This window comes from Glycine soja, chromosome 5 (genome assembly GCF_004193775.1).
Source record: "Glycine soja cultivar W05 chromosome 5, ASM419377v2, whole genome shotgun sequence".
NCBI lineage: Eukaryota > Viridiplantae > Streptophyta > Magnoliopsida > Fabales > Fabaceae > Glycine > Glycine soja.
In genome coordinates, this window is record NC_041006.1 from 2,861,724 (window position 1) to 2,881,637 (window position 19,914).

The 19,914-nt window shown below is 34.5% G+C and overlaps 3 protein-coding genes and 1 long non-coding RNA gene across 5 annotated transcripts; 2 read left to right on the top strand and 2 right to left on the bottom strand.

Moving 5' to 3' along the window:
• On the top strand, positions 1–1,615 carry LOC114411917 (histone-lysine N-methyltransferase SETD1A-like). The gene is made up of 3 exons (XM_028375663.1): positions 1–239; positions 350–416; positions 504–1,615. The coding sequence occupies exons 1-3, from the start codon at positions 165–167 to the stop codon at positions 1,358–1,360; spliced, it is 999 nt and encodes a 332-aa protein (XP_028231464.1). The 5' UTR covers positions 1–164; the 3' UTR covers positions 1,361–1,615.
• Positions 1,616–2,599: 984 nt separating this feature from the next.
• On the top strand, positions 2,600–4,187 carry LOC114411918. Its single transcript, XR_003666553.1, has 2 exons — positions 2,600–3,431; positions 3,892–4,187. It is a non-coding gene; the product is annotated as an uncharacterized LOC114411918 (long non-coding RNA).
• Positions 4,188–7,720: 3,533 nt separating this feature from the next.
• LOC114413792 (formin-like protein 8) lies at positions 7,721–8,509 on the bottom strand. The gene has a single exon (XM_028378327.1). The coding sequence runs from the start codon at positions 8,507–8,509 to the stop codon at positions 7,721–7,723; it is 789 nt and encodes a 262-aa protein (XP_028234128.1).
• An 8,662-nt stretch (positions 8,510–17,171) lies between these two features.
• On the bottom strand, positions 17,172–19,643 carry LOC114411919 (two-component response regulator ARR5-like). Of its 2 annotated transcripts, none has more exons than XM_028375664.1 (5): positions 19,345–19,643; positions 19,182–19,258; positions 19,014–19,091; positions 18,698–18,771; positions 17,172–17,660 (listed from the first exon to the last, which is right to left on the bottom strand). In XM_028375664.1, the coding sequence occupies exons 1-5, from the start codon at positions 19,496–19,498 to the stop codon at positions 17,408–17,410; spliced, it is 636 nt and encodes a 211-aa protein (XP_028231465.1). In that variant the 5' UTR covers positions 19,499–19,643; the 3' UTR covers positions 17,172–17,407. The 2 variants fall into 2 exon arrangements, with proteins under 2 accessions (XP_028231465.1, XP_028231466.1); XM_028375665.1 differs by having other exon boundaries at positions 18,698–18,768; positions 19,345–19,640.
• Between the last annotated feature and the right edge of the window lie 271 nt (positions 19,644–19,914).

Here is a 19,914-nt window from a genome sequence, read left to right on the forward strand (position 1 = left end):
CCTGGACCTCTTCTGTTCCAAAAAGGGGCAAGAGGATCAGAGGAGTTACCGTGATACATTGTTTTCATTTCCTGTCTCTAGAATTTTCTATCCGCTCATCCCCCTCACAAATTAGGGTTTTTGCGAATCTTTTATCGTCTGAAATCGAATCCAACGTTTCAGCCATGGTTTCCGATTCAATCGCCGCCGTACCGATTCCCTCCGCCGCAAACACCAAGAACCCGGGGAAGAAGAAGAGGGTTCGATATTCAATTCGATTTCGATTTTTCATTTTTTCTCTCTCTTACATGCATTCCGTTCTCCGTTCTCCGTTCTTATTAATTTCATCGTAATCTTGTGCGTGTTTCAGACTAACAGGTCCGCGAAATTGAAGCAGTACAAAATCGATGCGCGCCGCGAGCAATGGTTATCTCAAGGTACGCGATGTTCGCACTATTTGTTTTCGTTGATCCATTCATTCGCTGATTCCGTTCCGTTTTCTGATTCGTATCTGTGAGTTTCAGGTGCGGTGAAGAGCAAGGGGTGCAAGGACGGAGTGGACGATGACGGCCACGCACCGCCGCCGTCTCCAGCGGTGGTGAAACACTCGTTGGAGCCGCTGAACACGAGGCGCAGAGGCGAAGAGGACGATGGATTGATCCATCATGACAGCGATTCGGAGTCTCCGAGCAACTGCCCCGCGGGCGTGTTGTGCGGCACCGATTCGGGGACGAATTTCACCGGCAGCAGTAGCGGCGGCAGCAGTAGCAGCAGTTCCAGCAGCGGCGGGTGCTGTTCCGGGAACGTCACCGAGGAGGAGGAAGAAGAGGAAGGTGATGACGATGATGATGATGGATGCTTGGATGATTGGGAGGCTATGGCAGATGCTCTAGCCGCCGATGACAAGCGCGAAAACCCTTGTCCGGATTCGCCTCCAGTGGTTTCGCCTTCAGAGGGTTCCAATTTAGGGTCTCCGAATTCGAAACCCGAGAGTGATGGATTGGTTCCTTGGGGCTCTGGTAATAGCAGAGCGTGGAGGGCAGATGATGCCTTTCGCCCTCAGAGTTTGCCCAATTTGTCTAAGCAGCACAGTATGCCAAACCCTGATCGGCGTGGGGTGCCTTGGGGTCGCGCCCCCACGCCATCCTCGTGTCCAATTTGCTGTGAAGATCTCGATTTGACTGACACGAGTTTCATGCCTTGTCTCTGTGGGTTTCGGCTTTGCCTCTTTTGCCACAAGAGGATTCTCGAGGAGGATGGGCGTTGCCCTGGGTGTAGGAAGCCCTATGAGTGTGAACCTGTTGAGACAGAGGCCAGTGTGCTTGGAGGCAGCCTCACTCTTCGGTTGGCACGTTCGTGCAGCATGATCGAGAGGTCCTGAGCCCGCGGTCTGTCCTTTTTTTGCTGCGTTGTTACATCATCGTCTGTACTTTTAGGGAAGTCTAATTTTCATAGATTTAGTTGGCCTAGTGTTATGAGGCTTTGGGCACCTTGAAATCAACTTGTTTCTCATTTGATCTTATGGTGCATGTGTTAATGTAGAGTACTCTTGTTGGTATGTGAATAGATAAGGTGGTATAGAAATTCAATACATTGAAAATGGTTAAATAATGCAGCTTATTTCTTTTCCTTTATACTTCTACAGTTCTACTTACTCATGTTTTGGATTCAGTTTCTCTACTCCAAATTCTAATACTTCTATTTTGAATTTCAGTTTTGATTGAACATGCTCATATTTCTGATTATGCAAATTCAATTTTTGGTGGTGTTGCAATGTGCTATGTTTATACTCTCTGTCTATCTCTTACAATTGCATTTATTGCACTCTGGGGCTACTGATGAAGCCATCCTGTTTCCTCTTCTCTCTCTATTTAAGATATTTTATAGGTATATATCAATGAATTGAAGGTATATGGGCTGATTAAAAAATAGAATTATAGGTATGTGCTAATAATGATCATTAGTCAAGTCATAAACTATGTTTTTCCTGTCTTTTTATCGTCTGTGAATGGTCTTTTGATTTATGGATTGTTTTTTGTTTAATGTAGGGGGATGGGGGGGAAAATAAAACCCACCCTTGGAGGGGAGTTGAGAGCAATGTTGCCCCTCTCATTTTCCTTTCCCTCTGCTAACCAAACAGAATATTAATGTTTCATTGTCTCTAGTGATAGGTAACTAAAGTTTTTTCAAAAGCAAATATTTAATCATTCAACTGGCCTGCGGATTGTTTCTGTCCATCAAGGATGGTTCAAAAAATCTCTGTTTGTTTGTTTTGTTTCCTTCTTCTCTTTCATTACATTTGACGGAATTTCATTAATGCAAAACTAGAATTTGTTAACATGGATGCATCTTTTTGTTGCTGGACCATCTTGCACAAACCACAAATCAGATATATGTCATTGTTAAAAGCTTGGTCCTTCTATGCCTATAACTGACATTCCCCATACTTGAAAGGGATCTGCGATATCCTGTTTTAATGTGAGTTAACATTGTAAATATATCTTCTTTCTTGACATTTGAACATTGTTTTTTGTTTCCCATTGATTCTCTTTTAGGAACCAATATACTGGTGTTTAGTGTAAATATGAAGACAATCATTAGGGTTTTCAAGGTATGGGAATATCTTTATGGCATTGTTGTATGTGAATCTTATGAGTTTGGTTCAGTCTTAGTCAAAGAATAATTTGTCCTTCCTTATTCCTTGGGGTTTTGATAATTGGCATTTGACTTACCTTTCATTTTAATCAACCTACCATCAGATCATTGTCCTGACTTTCAAATTGGTACTACTTTTAAATTTTGTTTGTATGAGTTATGAGTAGTTCTTGTGCAAAACAATCATTTATTATGTATACAACTGCTGACTTATTCTACATTGATATGATTTGTTTTTTGCTCCTTCCTTTTACTGTTTCCATCGATGATTAAGATACCCTCAGAATAAGTGAGCCCAATTCTAATCTCAACATAAAACAGGTGGATTATTTGTATAACTATCTAAATATTTATAGAAGTGACTTACTTTGAAAATTCTTTCTACAGTAGTAGTTTGGTTCTATAATATGAAAATTGGATCTTAGTTACTTAAAACAATCATTTTCTGATAGAACAGTAGGCTACTTTTATGAAAATGAATGACACTTGAGACAATGAATATCTTTATACTTTAGTCCGAGGGCCAGCTTGATTGAGAAGATAGAGTGTGGGAAGGTGGAAATTTGGGAATGAAAATCATTTTCACTTGCTTGTATATTGAAAGTATGAGAATTCTGAAGATTTAATTGGTTGACGGTTGCATGTTTTGTGCTTCTCTCATTGTTTATCATATTCTCATCTGTGGTCCTTTTCCATACTTGGTAGCATGCTTTTCACAACCTTTTTCTCTGTCTCTCCTGCAGTTACTGGTTTGGGGTTTTGTTGTAGTGTAAACAATGGAATCGATCACATGAAAGGTACTAAATTTGTCATTGCCTTGTTAGCTTTGGGTTATACAATCTGTACTTGCATTAATGTTACTGCTCATTTGAAGATGATTTGGTATGATTTTCATCCCCTATGAAAAGATAAAATTATTTATGATTTGTCTTTGGTTGTTGCCTTGTTAGCTTTGGGTTTATACAATCTGTACTGGCATATGTTAATTCTCATTTGAAAATGATTTGGTCTTATGAGAAATATAAGCCATTTACTCTCATCCTCTAAGAAAAGATAAATAATTATTATTACCAATAAATTTGATGCCAAACAAATGAGACACTATTGTTCAAGAATTTGTGATACTTAATAAGGTTTCTCTGCTAGTGGTAGGTCTATCTTTTTTGTTTGGTGATGTTTCGAAAAAAGCTATAGATTGGGAATCCCTTGGAAACTAAGATAATTTAGTTCGAATGTTACTGATGATTATTTAATTAGTGTGAAAAAGTAACTACAGTTGCTGGAACGTCGCATTGCAAACTGAAGGTCTTTGGGCTATTGGGAGTGGAAATATGTACAAGAAATTCGCTCTTGGAAATGTAATTGAACATGCTGCGCATGGGAGTAAATTAGATATGGGACGTACCCCTTTATAACTTTTCTGGTTGCCTGGTTGTTTTGTATTCTTAAACTTGTTGGTGTAAGGAAATGACACGAGACCTTTATTTCCTAAAATGTGCATGTTCTACACACCAAGAAACCAACTATAAGATATCCTTTTATTGTTATTGGTATTAGTTGTTGTGGTAAGAATAGGACGGTGGGTAAGATTTGATGAACTTTGATCTGGTTTGCTGCGTTTTTTTTAGCGTATGCTTGTGGTTTATAAATTGAAGATTTTTATGGACGTCCAACTAATATCTTGAGAGAGAACTTTTTGCTGTCTTTAGCCATTGTGTTTTCCCTTTGCTGGTATGTTTCGTTTGTAGTTTGTAAAATATGGTTTGGCACAATAGTAAACTAATTATTTTTACAATGCTTGAACGCAACTCAACTGTGATTTTTCAAACAAGATATTTAAGGATAAAATTCTGTTTACATTCTCCACGTTGAAAGTTTGAGCGGTGAAAGCTATAATCCTAACCTGCATTTAATATTTGAGTTGACATTGTGCATTTAATTCCCTTAATATCTTTGCTTGTTTTGCAATATTCTTGGTTGTTTTCTTTCCAGCTCAATAAAATTTTCTGTTGGCGGCTTGCTGTGATTAACAATCAATTGGTTGCTTATTTGGGTTGCTGCAATTCACGAGCATGCTAGCATACTGTAATTGGTATGTTGAAATTTAGTTTCGCAGCAGCCAGGCTTTTGTAACGCGTCTGTTCTTTGTTGAGCCATATAGTTCTTTTAGGATAAGATTCAAGTGCTGCAAGTAATTGCGTTGAAATTCATAGTTTATTTTCTTGCGTAAAAATCGAGTATTTTAAACAGGATCCGATAATGTATTCAATGTCAAGTTTTCAACTGTTTGCGATAAAGTGATCGTATCTAGTTATGCCCAATGTTCTTAGAATTAGAATCGGATAAACCGGTGAAGATATTATTTCAAGGATCAATAGTTGAATTTAAATCGAATTTGAATTGGTTTTAATAAAATATATTTTTTAATATTTTAATATAATATTATAGTAATATTAAATAAAAAAATAACACAATATAAATTAATAATAATAATAAAAAAGAAATTTCACTTAAAAGTGTTGTAAGTCATTGTATTAATTTTTTTTTTTTGAACGGACGCATAAATTTTATGAAACATTAGACACACACGTGATCGGTCCCGGTGAAATTGACCTGTGTAATCCAGATTTCAAAAGCATGGTTATGCCTTTCCCGTGATGGTCTGTTAAATGCATGTACTTCATTTCCTGGCTAGTTTCTGTTTATGTTAGGCGCATCTTACCCCTTTGAGTATTTAAAAAAGAGAGAGAGAGAGAAAAGAAAGGGACTATTTAGTTATCAATCTGAATTCTTAATTAAATTAACTTTTAGGATACGTTTCGCTTAAACAAGAATCGAATCTTTTAATTTTGTTAAATGAAGCTGGGTTGACCTTTTAAGCAGGGTTGTGCTTACAGACTTGTTATTTTATAAGTTTTGAGTAAATAATTCTAAAGAATTTTACATTTCATTATTAATATTAAATTGTATATGATAAAGTTAATTTTTATAATATTTATCTTAAAAGTCATATTTATCATTGGATAATTTTTTTATATTATTTATGCATACAAATTAGTTAACTCTCGAGCAGTTAAGTTTTGAGAGGGGGAAGAAGTAAAGGACGTAACTAACTTTTTGGTAGAACGAATGGATAGTGGAGTGGAAGTGCATGATGTATGCTGCACGAGTGTCTTGGAAAACAAATGTGTGAATAATAACAAAGAAAGAATAAATGACATGGTTACTTTCCATGAATTGATGCGTTTATTGAGGGAGTTAGTTCCAAACTTTGACTACTTCTATGCGTCCTTGCACATATACATCCATTATATTTGTCAGTTTCCTTCACTGCCATGGACCATGGCTAATAGCATGCAATGGAGGTGGCTTTGGCGCTTGCATCTCCCACAAAGGTGCAAGATCTTTCTATGGCTAGCCTTGAATGATAAACTCCCCACAGCAGTTCCTCACGTTGCAGATTTTGCATTTTCACCTTGTCCCTTTTGCCGCGGACACGAGACTCTCCTTCATGTGTTGCGTGATTGCCCTCGAGCCGCAAGCGTGTGGCTTCCTCTTGTTGCTCCCCAATACCAACGTGGTTTCTTCTCTTGCTCTCTATGCAATTGGATGGTGACTTATCTTCAGCAGCCTTGGTCCAGTGTTAACTCGGATGATGAGGATTGTGTTTTGTTCGCTGCCACAGTTTGGTTGCTGTGGAAGGATAGAAAAAGTTGGGTCTCTGATGGGTGTGGTTTTTCTTCTTCTGAAAGAGTGCTTCATCGTGTGGGTGCTCTAGCTGATGATTATGGGGGAGTTGTTGAGTTGGAACACTCTGCTCCTAGTGCTTCTGTACGCTATGTTTCATGGTGTTTCTACTGGAACCAACCTCCTTCGCAGCTTCAGTTGCGGTCGGTGGCAGATGGTTCAAATGTCGTGTCTCCCAAGTTGTAGATTTGCATGGCTTTCATTTGCCTCTTAGGTTGTAATAGTGAATTAGAAATTCAGAATAAAAATACTATTTTTATGTGTTGTCAGATTATGCCAAAGCTATTGATACAGTAATTCAAAAAGGATGAAAAATGATAAATTAACAGTCGGGGACAAGTGGGTAAGAGAAATAAATTCTAGTTCAGAAATGTTGTGTAATTTCTTTTTCTGAAATAGAACATGTATATTTTCTTCGAGCAGCAACTGTTTGATGTTGATTCCTGTACCCTTCATTAACTTTGAACCTTCTTTGGAATCTCGTATGTTTTACTTTGCTAGCTAGTCGAGCAATTAGTCGTTGCCTTCACTCTTTCTTTACAGAGATAGAAGACATTACTTTGCAAAGATTGGATATATTATGCCAAAAGAGAAATGCTAAGTACACATTCTCTCACACGTTTGAACACATGCTTTTTGATTGATTATAAGCACAAAATGTAACTTTTTTGTGTGTGTTCACTTGTCCATTGTCACTCTTTATATTTTCATTTTGACCAAACGCCATAGATAACAAAGGTCCCATTCAAATCGATAGTCACAATTCCATGCTTATCGTGCTTTGTTAGAAGCTATATATTAGCCGTTGGATATAGCATTACCCCAATAACATGTTGGTAAATATTTTGTTGTTAATTAATGTTCCTAAAAGAATTATCAACTCTACAAGGCTCATAACGTTAAAAAAATATATATATCTACTCAATATATAATCCCAACATAATAGGACTTAACGGATTAAAAAATATTGAGTTGGTGAACATAATTTTTTAGGAAGACTAATTAAGAAAAAGATATTTTATCTTTAAAATATTAAATTTCAAATAAAACATTTACCGGCATAATATCTTCCAACCTTTCACAATCACAATTGTTTTCTCCAAATTGTTAATCATCTCTGGCTGTAAATAGAAGACACAGACAAAACATTTACTTTCATTTTTTATATATTTTTCACTCCCACTTTGCTTTAATTAAGTTTTAATGCTTCTTTGGTTACGTTCATATTTCATCAAAGTGAAAGTTCTTATAAACCAAACTTTAGATCCAAGAGCCAACATGAACCCTCCAATCAACAATATGCATCAGCCAAATTGATACAAATACATAAAATATGGTTTTAAAAATCATCATCAGATTGGCTGAAAGATGTTGCTCCTGACATGCTTGGCAGAAATGTATAAATCGAAGTTTGATAATCTGAGTGGTGCCTTCTTTGATGGAGAAAGAGGTGGTGTTGATCAGCTTTTCCTCCTGCATTATTCCTTTCTAGCTTCTTTCTAAAATCTATGCAAACCTCATCTACCATGTCAACAAATTCTTTTACGGTAACAAACAGTTGAAAGGGGTCTGATATGTTATCTTTGGAACCTCCTATTAGATAGTACTCATTGGTTTTCTTCACAAGTTCCATGACTCTTATCTGTTCCTCTCTCACCACCTTAAGCTCCTCCTCACATTTCTCTAGAAACCCTTTCATTACCTTAATAAATCCATCTCTCTCACTGTTACCACAGCATTTTATTATCTGTCGAATTTCAGTAACATAAGCATTGGCAGTAGAGTACATACTAATGAAATTTTGATGCTCAATGATTGCTGCTTTCTTTACTTCACATAACTCATCCCTTAGACCTACCAACACTGGCAAATCTAGCATTAGATACTCTTTGACTTCCTCTTTTTGTACCAGGTTATCTGAATGTAGTTCACTGGTGTTGCTTGTTTCACCAATGCTAAGGTTGTGCTTTTGACTATTAGCTTGTTGTCTTCCTTCAAATGGAGCTAACTGCTCAATAATAAAGTGAAGCAAACTAGTCTTCCCATCTGTGCTTTTTACATCTGAGAGCTTTTTAAGAGCACTGAAGTTGAAACCATGAGCATTGCCTCTTGAAGTTCCAGCATTCATTCGATTGCCAGCTTTGAGAATGGCCTCAAGGAATTTAAAAAGCAGACCTAGTCTTCATCTCATTACAACCCATTTCAAGAGTTTTTGGGTGTTCTTTAAGCTGAATAACTTCGCAACCATAACTCGATCTTATAAGAAATGCTTTTAAACGAATGGATGCCATTGGAATAAGGTTAGCGCCATTCCCTCTTGAGCTCTCCCCAACCATAGCCTTTTTAGTGTTTTGTATGTTTGCTTTGTCTTTAGGTGGTGATGGTGGTTTTAACAATGAAACAAAACCACTGACCTTTGGTGGTGACACTGCACCTTCACTATTCATGATAGGAGATGAATGCAAAGGTGATGCTTTTGGAATTTCCATTCTTAGAGAAAATGGTAGCAGAGGAGAAGGAGGTGGCGGTGGCCGAGGTGGTATAGTTCTATTCTTAAAATAAGTCAATGCTTAATTTTCTTAAGAAATGAACCTACGAATCATAAAGATAGTTTCTCTTGTAACGAGTAATATTATTCATGTATTACAACATGCTTAATATCCCAAGTAGTATACTCAATGTGGTAATAAAACTTAATGAATAAATTCAATGTTTATTCTTGGTCCAAAACATTTTTTTCTCTCAAATAAATCAATGTTCACCTGAATATGAGAAAATATCATAATATAAAAGTTTCAACTTTAACTTGTATGTATACAATCATAAAGTGGAACCAAGTCTCATCCTCACTATATGATCCTTGAATTTAAAAGGCGGCATGCCCTTAGTCAAAGGATCAGTGATCATCAACTCAGTGCTTATATATTCAATGTCCACTTTCTTGTCTTTTACTCTTTTCTTAATGGCTAAGTACTTAATGTCGATGTGCTTACTTTGACTTCCATTTTTGTTATTCTTAGTCATCAAGACAACAACTGAGTTATCACAGAAAATTCTCAAAGGCATTGAAATAGTATCAACTATCTTCAGTCCAGAAATGAAACTCTTAAGTCATACACCATGTGATGTAGCCTCAAGGTAAGAGATAAACTCAGCTTTCATGGTAGAAGTAGTAGTCAAAGTCTGCTTAACACTCTTCCACGAAATAACTCCACCAGTCATCACGAAAATGTACCCAGATGTTTATTTGCGAGAATCAACACAACCAGCAAAGTCCTGAGTCTGAATAAGCAATCACATCTAGATTGTTTGTTTGTCTATACATAAGCATCTAATCTTTGGTCCCTTGAAGGTACCTCGTCACTTTCTTTGCAGCTCTCCAATGGTCAATACCTAAATTACTTTGATATCTTTCTAACATTTCAACTGCAAAAGCAATGTCAGGTCTTAAGCATAAATGAGGCTTCCAACAACTGAAGCATAAAGAATGTTTTTCATCTGTTCCCTCTCAAAATCATTCTTTGGGCATTGGTTCAAATTAAATCTATCACCCTTCACAATGGGAGCGATACCTGGTGAACAATCTTTCATCCAAAATTTCTCTAAAATTTTATTAATATAGGTTTCATGTGATAGACCTAAAATACCTCGAGGTCTATCTCCATGAATTTTATGCCAATGACATAAGATGCATCACTCATATCCTTTATGTCAAAATTCTTAAAGAGAAATTATTTTGCCTCATGTAACAAACCCCAATCATTGGTTGTAAGTAAAATATCATCTACATATAAAACAAGAAAACATATTTTACTCTCACTGACCTTGTGGTAATACATTGACCCATGGGGTTTCCATTAAAATCAAATGAAGAAATTATCCCATAAAACTTAAGTTACCACTGACAAGAGTCTTGATTTAAATCATATATAGATTTCTTAAGCTTGCAACCCAAATGCTCACGACTGCTAGAGGAAAAGCCTTAAGGTTGTTTCATATAAATCTCTTCCTCTAAATCACCATTAAGAAATGTTGTTTTCACATCCATTTGTTGAAACTCAAGGTCAAAATGAGCAACTAATGTCAAGATAATACGAAGATAATCTTTCTTAGATACAAGAGAAAATGTCTTTGTATAATCGATTCCTTCTTTTTAAGCAAATCCCTTAGCAACCAGTCTTGCTTTGTATCTCTCAATGTTGCTTAATGAATCCATTTTAGTCTTAACGACTCATTTATAGACAATGGCCTTTGCCCCATTAGGCAACTTTACAAGGTTTCAAACTTCATTACTCTGCATGGAATTCATTTCGTCCTTCATGGCATCATACCATAAATTTGACGCTTTACAACTCATGCTTGATCAAAAGTTTCAGGATCATGTTCAACTCCAATATTATTGTGAAATTCTTGCAAATGTATATTATAATCACTAGGAATAGTTGGTTTTCATACTCTAATAGATCTCCTTAATGTTGCATCAACATTTTCTTGGGGATCATGTTGTTCAGTTGGTTGTTCATCATTTTCAGGAATTTGATGATCTACTGAATTATCAGCAACAGGTTATGGAATGTCAATCATTTGTTGAGACTCTATATGAATTACAACTAATCTTTCACTTAACGTGGAAGGTTGAGACACTATATAATCAATTTCATAACCTAAGTCCCTCAATTGATCACTCCTACTGATCAAGTTATTTTCAAGAAACTTGAGATTTCTTGATTCCACAATCCTAATAATATGATAAGGATAGTAAAACCTATAACCTTTAGACCTTTTTGGCATATCCAGTGAAATATCCACTAATAGTCCTCGGGCAAGTTGCTTCTCTTATGGGTTATATTTTCTCACCTCAAACAAACAACCTCAAACACGCATATGTTTCAAACTCAGTTTCCAACCTTTAAACAACTCAAAAGGTGTCTTTTGGGACAACCTTGGTTGGAACATAATTTAATATATATACCGTCATTTTTAGTGCTTCAGCCCACAAGGATTTAGGAAGATTGGAGTTGCTAAGCATACCTCGTACCATGTCCAATAATGTTCGATTCCTTTTTTCTGCCCCACCATTCTGATTTAGAGAACTAGACATAGTGTACTAGGCAACAATCTCATGTTCTTGGAGAAATTTTGCAAAAGGAAAAGGTGTTTCTACATTCTCAGTATATCTGCCATAATATTTTTCAACTCTATCTTATCTCACTATTTTTATTTGCTTGTCACGTTGATTCTCAACTTCAACCTTAAATACTTTGAAGGCATCCAATGCTTCATTTTTGTTATGAAGCAAATAAGCATTCATATATTGTGCATAATCATCTATAAAGGTGATAAAATATTTCTGACCATGTGCATCCATATCTGGACAACAAATATCAGTCTGAATTATTTTTAATATGTTAGAACTCCTATTAGTACCTTTCTTAGACATGTTGGTCTGCTTACCGTTAATGCAGTCCCCACACAAGTCTTAAAGTCAACAAAATCTAGTGTATTGAGTACCCTATCTTTTACTAACCTTTTAATCCTCTCAGTAGAGATATGTCCTAATATCTGGTGCTATAACATAGAGGAATTCTCATTAATATTACATCTTTTAATACCAATTTGAACATGCATTGAACTATAAGTGACATCAGTTTGTATACCAAGAACATAAAGACCATCAAACAAGATATCATTCCCAACACATTCAAAATTATAAAGTAACTCAAACGATGTATCTTTAAAATTGAAGGAATATCCAAAAGGTACTAGTTTGGAGCCAGAAATCAAGTTTCAAGAAAAAAGTGGCACATAAAAGGTCTTTTCTAATTTCAAAATAAAGCCACTACTTAAAGTTAAAATGCAAGTTCTAATAGCCTCCACAGGTAAGCCTAGGTTATTGCCTGATAAAATGTTTTGTTCACTTTCCACTAGTTTCCTTAGGTTTTGCATACCCTGTAAAGAATATGAATTATAAATCTAGAATCAATCCACCAGGTGTTAATATTAACACTAGCCATATTAGATTCATAACATACTAATGAGATTGATTTACCTTTCTTCTCAAGTCATTTATGGAATCTGGGGCAATTTTTCTTTATTTGTCTCTTCTTCTTACAAAAGAAACCCTTTGTCACCTTCTTAATATCAACTTGAGGTGGTATTTTACCGTTCGCCTTCTGATTAGCTTGAGACTTAGTTAGCAATGCACTCTCACCCATCTCCATTACAAGCATTTCTTCTTCCTGAATGCACATGGTCATTAATTCATTGATAAGTCATTTGTCCTTATGTGTGTTGTAGGAAATCTTAAACGGCCTATATTCCGACGGAAGGGTGTTTAGAATGAAATGCACCAGGAAGGACTCAGACATATCAACCTCAAGTTTCTTAAGTAGAGTTGAAATATCGCGCATTTGCATTATGTACTCACGCACACCTTTCACACTGGTGAGCCAAAGAAAGGAGAACTTCATGATCAGGGTGTTTGCTAAAGTCTTATCTGAAGTGATGAACTGGTCATCAATAGCCTTAAGTAAGTCTTAGACCTTTTCATGTTGGTTGACAAAACCATGTATCCCTACTGAGATTTAGGTCTTAATGAGCATCACGTTGAGTCGGATGGATCATTCCTACCGCTCATATAGCGTAGCAGTAGCTGTGCTACTTTTATTATTGATTATAGGTGGTTCGTCTTTCCTTATAGCATAGTCTATGTCTATCCATCCCAATTGGAGAAAAATTCTCTCCTTCCATATCTTATAGTTATCTTCTTTGAGTTCGGGAGCATCATATTGAATATCAGAAAACCTAACAATTTAAGAAGCTACAAAAATTCAAAGGCCTATGTCAAAATTTGAGGCATATTAATCTTAATTGTATGTTTTACCAATGTAAACATACCAGAAAATCGAATATTGTGACATAAAAATTGTCTATGGGCTAAATTTTTAATTCAATAAGATACAATTAAACTTTATGATAGAATAATCAAATTACATATTCAAATTCATGTTTTACGAGTACAACATGAAAATAATTTGATTTTTTATCGCAAATATTTACTTTATGATAAAACTAACAAATTATACATACCTCATGATCCCTATGGATAAACCATGAAAAATAATATGACATTTTATCCTAATTAATAATACAAATATAATAAAAATTCCTATGGGATAAAATTCATTATATAAAGTATAATTAATCACAATATTATGTCTAATTCCTTATATGATCTATAAACAACTTAATATATAATTTTAATCAAATTATAAATGTTGTGACTAATCCATAATTACTCAAAATTATAAAGATCACTTACACATAAAACTTAATCATACGAGAATAAATCATATTATGCACTTCAAGATCAAGATATAATACAATGATAAATAAAATTCTCATATATATAATTGTATAATTAAAACATAATATTATGCATTTGATTTTATATATATATATATATAGAGAGAGAGAGAGAAAGAGAATAAACTTTTTCAGAATATATTCATACATAAAATAAATCAAAAACTGCACAAATTAAAAAAGTGAACAGAAATGCATAAGCATATAAGATACAGGAAAACAAATAAGTATTAAAGAACCTTAAATGGCAAGATGGCTCATGCAAATTTCCATAAATAGCAGAAAACAAGAAAATCAATCAAAATAATAATTTTTAATCTTATTTTTTAACAAATGAGGCTCCAAACACCAAAAACGAAATTAGATAAAAAAAACACCAAAAATCAAAAATGGAAAAGGTAGAGACTACTGCGGCTCCGATACCAAATGCAAAACTAAAATATCAAACTTTTGATGTTACAAAACAATAAAAATGAATACACATGTCATTAACATGATGGTGTATTAGACGAAAATGAAATATGTGAGCTAAGGTACCAAACACAAGTATTATATATAGACATTTTACCATTAAAAATGTATTTAATAGCGATTATCACAAATTAGTGGTATTTATCACCCATTAGTAATTATTTAATATTTGACTTTTCAACTTCAAAACCATGAAACACTTCACCTTCTAAAACATAGAGACCAATTTTAACAAAATTAGTATAGGCTGGTGTTGAGTTGGTGTCAAAGATGCTGAAACTGAATAAGGCACAGACGATTCTTCTGGTAATGGCTTAACTAGATTCTCGTGATCAATCAAACCTGGGCCTAGAGTTTCACATAACAGCGGAACTGTAACCTCCTGAAGCTTAATTCGTTTGGATCTTTGGACCACTAAATCTTTTCCCTTTTCTTCATCATCTTCATAACTAGGATTATATCATCTATTTGGGAATCTAGTTTTGAATTGACTACCTTCTGTTTCCTTCATATACAGAATATCAATGTCATTTTCTTCAACAAGTAATCCTTTCATATTGCCACCAACTTTCTTTATATCCTCATGGTTCATTCCTGCTTCTCTAAGAAAACCTTCTGCAACTATGTGCCTATGGGGATATCGAGCAAGAACAAATTTTTGGAAGAAGTAAAAAAATGTCACAGCAAAAAATAACATAGCCGCAGCAGTAGCTGCCACTACTATTGCAATTGTTTGACTTGGGGTCGACATTGATTAGTTTGGAGGTTGAATGATTCATGTGATTTGTGTTGAGGCTCTATTGGACCTTTAGGTGATCAAAGGCAAGAGACACATCAACAATGGATAGTAGGTTGAAACATTATAGAGAAAGAACTAAGTAGTACGAAAATAGAATAAGAACGGTTGGATGAAAAAAAAAAACGCATGATGGTAAAATTTAAAAGAAATGAACATAGTATGTTGTAGAATTTTGTAAAACATCTTTCATTTCAAATTTTCGATGTTTCTAACTAGTAAATAGGGAGAAATTATCAGGATAAATAATTTCTCCTAACTAGGACCGCCGATAATTTCAAAGTGACAGTTGTCAGCTTTGTATTAAGCTCTTTGTGAGGGCCTATGGCATGTCAATAGGGGCATAAATTGCCATCACAAATGTCAATTCATAATTGATGCCAAATGAGATCATACATAAGTCAGACAATTTTTTGATGGTGGAGTATAATTGTTCCTTTTGTTTGTTTATGGTGGGTGTGGGTGTAATGGTGGGACTGTACCACCTCGAGATCTATTGCCATTGGAAATTAGGTACAAAATTGATTACCTTACTGTTGATATATTATAATGCTTCTTTGAATGATAATATTTGTTATGCTTTGTTGGTCAGAATGATGCTGGTTCTGAAAATTGTAACTTGGAAGGTAACAATATTGCAGCAGCTGCTGCATTGGGTAATAAGCTTTTGAAGGACTTTGAGTGCTACTTGTTTGTCGTACTGACGGTCGGTTGTGCTCACTGAGATTCGATTGAAAACTCGCATCTTCAAAGTATTGTGGTGAGTCCTTTTTGGTAGGTTGCAAAATATTAATGAGAATTATTCCGTGTAACTGAGTTGAAAGCACTGAGTTTGTGGAAAAAGATTTGATTTAATTTTCACAATTGAGAAAGAATGAAAAGTTTAAGTGTGAATAAATTGACTCACTCAAACGGCTGAAACATGCGGAAATACCTCGAGATTTACAGAGAAGACAAAAATGCTAATTATGTAGTTAAAAAATATGCTAATGAGAATTCAATAATAATTAATGGAAAGTGCCATCCAGTTTGGACTCACTTGCGAGCTTATGAGCGGCAAGATTATTTAAATTACTTTGCAATAATGGGAATTGATTAATAACCCAGGCCTAGTTCTTCTCCTCTTTTTTATGTAATGAAAAGTTTTGGCCTTTTAAGAATAGGAAACAGCAAAAATACAAGGAAAACTTTCCCACTATCGGAAGGAGGGCGTTGATAAAATCTTTTCATTCAAGATTGTATCATCTTCCTCGTGATTTTCCCTAAAAACTTTCAAGACTGACTCCATTATTCTTCCAATTTTTTTAATGTTGAGCATGGCATGCATGATGCATTGCTCTAGTTTAGTTTTTTTTATTATTCAATTTTTACAAGATTCAGACACTTTAGAAAGTTAAAATAAAACCAAAACCGGTGAAGAACGAATAAAATAGAATGAGGTATTTATGTAAAATTGTTAGATGGATGGAGGTAAAAGAAAAAAAAATAGAATGAAAATTTAATAAGAATAAGATAATAATTTTTGAATTATTGGAGAAATAAATTTTTAAGAGATGAAAACAAGTATTATATTTTTTTTAGAAACAAATATTACATGTTAAAAACATCTTGTTTTTATTTATTATTTTTTAAAATTAGAATGAGTATATTTTCCTGTCTCAGTTGGAGAGATTTCTTTCTATATATAAACTTTACAGTATTTTTTTTTTAATTTTCTCCTGGTTTTAGGAATGTTTTTTATGTGTGTTTAATTTCATGTTATAGATTTGATTTTAAGTTTAAAATTAATTTTAGATAAATTTTCACGGATTTAGTTTTATGTTGAAAAATCGATCAGAATTCATTATGAATCTAAGCAATTTTGGATTATTTTTAAGTTGGATAAAAAATAATTTTTACTTCTAATTTATTTTTATAATAAAAATATTCAAACATAAAATTACATTATTTTAAACTCAATTTTAACTAAAATTAATTTTATAAAATAAATTCTAAACAAGACTAAGAGAAGCACTTTTAATTTTTGTTTTCTTTGTCTTAATCAAACAAAAAAAGATTTATTTATTAATTAGTTAAATTAATTATGAGTTAGATGTTCCTACTTTTGATTTTTAAGGTTATTACAAATAGATTAGGAAATATTTATTAGAACTAAAAATTGTTGGTCAAAATAACGCCCTATTTTATAAATTATTGATAAATTTCCTCTGTACATAATACATAGCAAGATCAGGAGACCAAGTAGAGGCCAAAAAATTAGTGATTCTGACATTAGCTTTTCTGATTCCTAAGGTATAGAGATTGGTGAACAAATGCAAAATACACTACATACTTTGATATGAACACTAGTGTAGGCAAAATTGGAGACATAGCACACTACTACTCAATCTCTGATCACAATCTAGCCTTCTTTGAGGATAATGGTGAGAGTAATGATGATGAGGATGATGATGGAGGATCGCATGGAAGAGACACTGGTGAGCATGTTGCAGTTAGAGGTGGACTGCAATCAATTGACCTCATTCTTTTGTTAGATATTTTCTCCCCTTCCTTCACTTTCCCTTTCATGATGAAATCTTTTAAGCGTCTTACATCAGACAATTTGACTGGCTTCAACAGAAAATCCTCTGCTCCTTCCTCCAGGCACCTGCCAATATGAATGAACTGTTAAGAAACATGCCTAGAGGAAATACTCGTTACCAAATAGAAGCACACATTATTGCTAGGTGTAGAATATGATAATATTTTAATAAAATTTGATATATTTCTTAGAATCTTAGCATGTGAATTTAGGCCTAACTCAATCCCCAAAAGGGGTAAGAGTTGTCCCTCATTTATATATTCTAATTTGATTTTATTTTTAGTCGATGTGAAACTTGAGTTTTTCCCAACAATATTACCAATAGGTTTATATCACCAAAAATGCTTAATATAACAATACAAATGCATATAATTTTTGGTAGAATGGCAAGTTTGGTTCACTAATTAGAACACTTACACATGATTGGCAACGAAACAGAGCATCAGAGAATTTATGACACAACCCTCCTTAACTTAGGTAAAGGATTTTGTCTGTGTTTTGTTGAGGGAAGGGGGACTTATTTTGGAAATTTTGATAAGAAATTTGGTTACTATTTAATATTGGAAAAGCACAATAATACGCAAACACTTCACGCTTGTATCCCTAATCCCTATTATGATTTATGATGGGTTAGTGGCTTCCTGCATGATTATTATCAATCATGGCATACCCAATCAAGGTGCCAGCTTATGCCCGAGTGGCTATCAAAGATTTCTAAGGAACAAAGCACTCTTGCCTCCATATTATGATTATTATCATTTCAATATTCCGGATCTACACAGAAGTTTATTTTCTGATTTGGCAAGGGACAGGTACATGTTTAGTGGTAACTATTTCGGTTAGAATAAGGCTAATAGACAGGACTCCTCAACCATGTCCAAATTCGCATCTTATTCAGATTGTATGCAATACGATGGTAGATCTCAACTTCCATGAGACATTTGATGCCTTAATCTAGTCGGTTAACAAACACGATCGACAAACAACATCCAAATTGTAATTGTTACCATAATTAAGAAATTATTTCAAGAGTTCTTAGAAAAACCAATGTTCTTCCTAAGATTCCATTAGATCCAACAAGTGTAAACTAATCAAGAGCATACCTATCAATTCGGGTCAAAACATTCTCCGATGACATGATCACCACCGGAATCTCTCTAAACACAGAAGACTCCTGCTGAAATTAACACAAGAAAGTATAATTAAGAATCAACTTCCTCCTAGTTCACAATTTAAATGGCAACTTCAAACCCAACCAAAAAGGCAGAAAAACACACTAGACCTCTGCCCAACTAATTAATTCAGGAAGCTCAACAACACAGACACTAGCAGTCATCAATCCTCACACAAAAAAAACTATCCTAATATCACTAAAACCCTTAAAAGATAAAAAGTAAAATCAAATACACAACTACACACCTTGATTTTCTTGAGTAATTCATATCCAGTCATCCCCGGCATGGAATAATCCGTCATTATGAGATTAACCTTAACACTCTGTAACCACAACCAAGCAAACAAACAAAATAAGCACCAATTTCAACAACCAACGACAAAACAAACTCAAAATCATAATAATGCACTTACATCAAACCCGAGAGAACTGTTCCCTCCGTCCAACCCCAGATACTGAAGAGCACGCGTTCCACTCTCCACAACCGTCACTGAAAAAAAACACACACAACACTTCATAAACAATCTCAATTTCCCAAACAAATTCACAGACATACAATTCGCAACGCCGGGTTACCTTTGCAGGAAGAAATCCTCAACAACCGCTCTATCACCTTCCGATCAACGAGGCTGTCGTCAACGGCGAGAACTTGAAGTTCCGGCGCACCGGAAGGAGACTCCTCAAGCATTTCCTTTATGCTCTGTCGGAAAATTTCGCCGGTAATAGCCATGAGAATAAGAACTCGAACTCTACAAAAGTGAGTTTTCTTCTTTCTTCTAAGAATAGAAAGTACACAGATACATGGAAATGGAAAATGGTGGGCTTTATTTACATGGTGAAAGGAGAGAGAAAGAAGGACGCGTAATAAATAATGAAAAAAATAAATGGGGAGATGAAAAGTAAAGGGTTACAGAAAATAATAAAGACGATAGATTCGGAGGATCCAAATCTGAGAGATCTTTGCAAATCCATGACAAGCGATTATGCCACCTCCACTTGTCTCTTCTCACGTCAATATCAAAATCTTATTTTTATTATGACATATTTTGTTTTAATTAATAAAGACTTAAATATGATTTTCATATTAAAAAATTATGTTGTTTTTAAGTTATTATTTAAAATTTATTTTTTCTCAATTATATATTA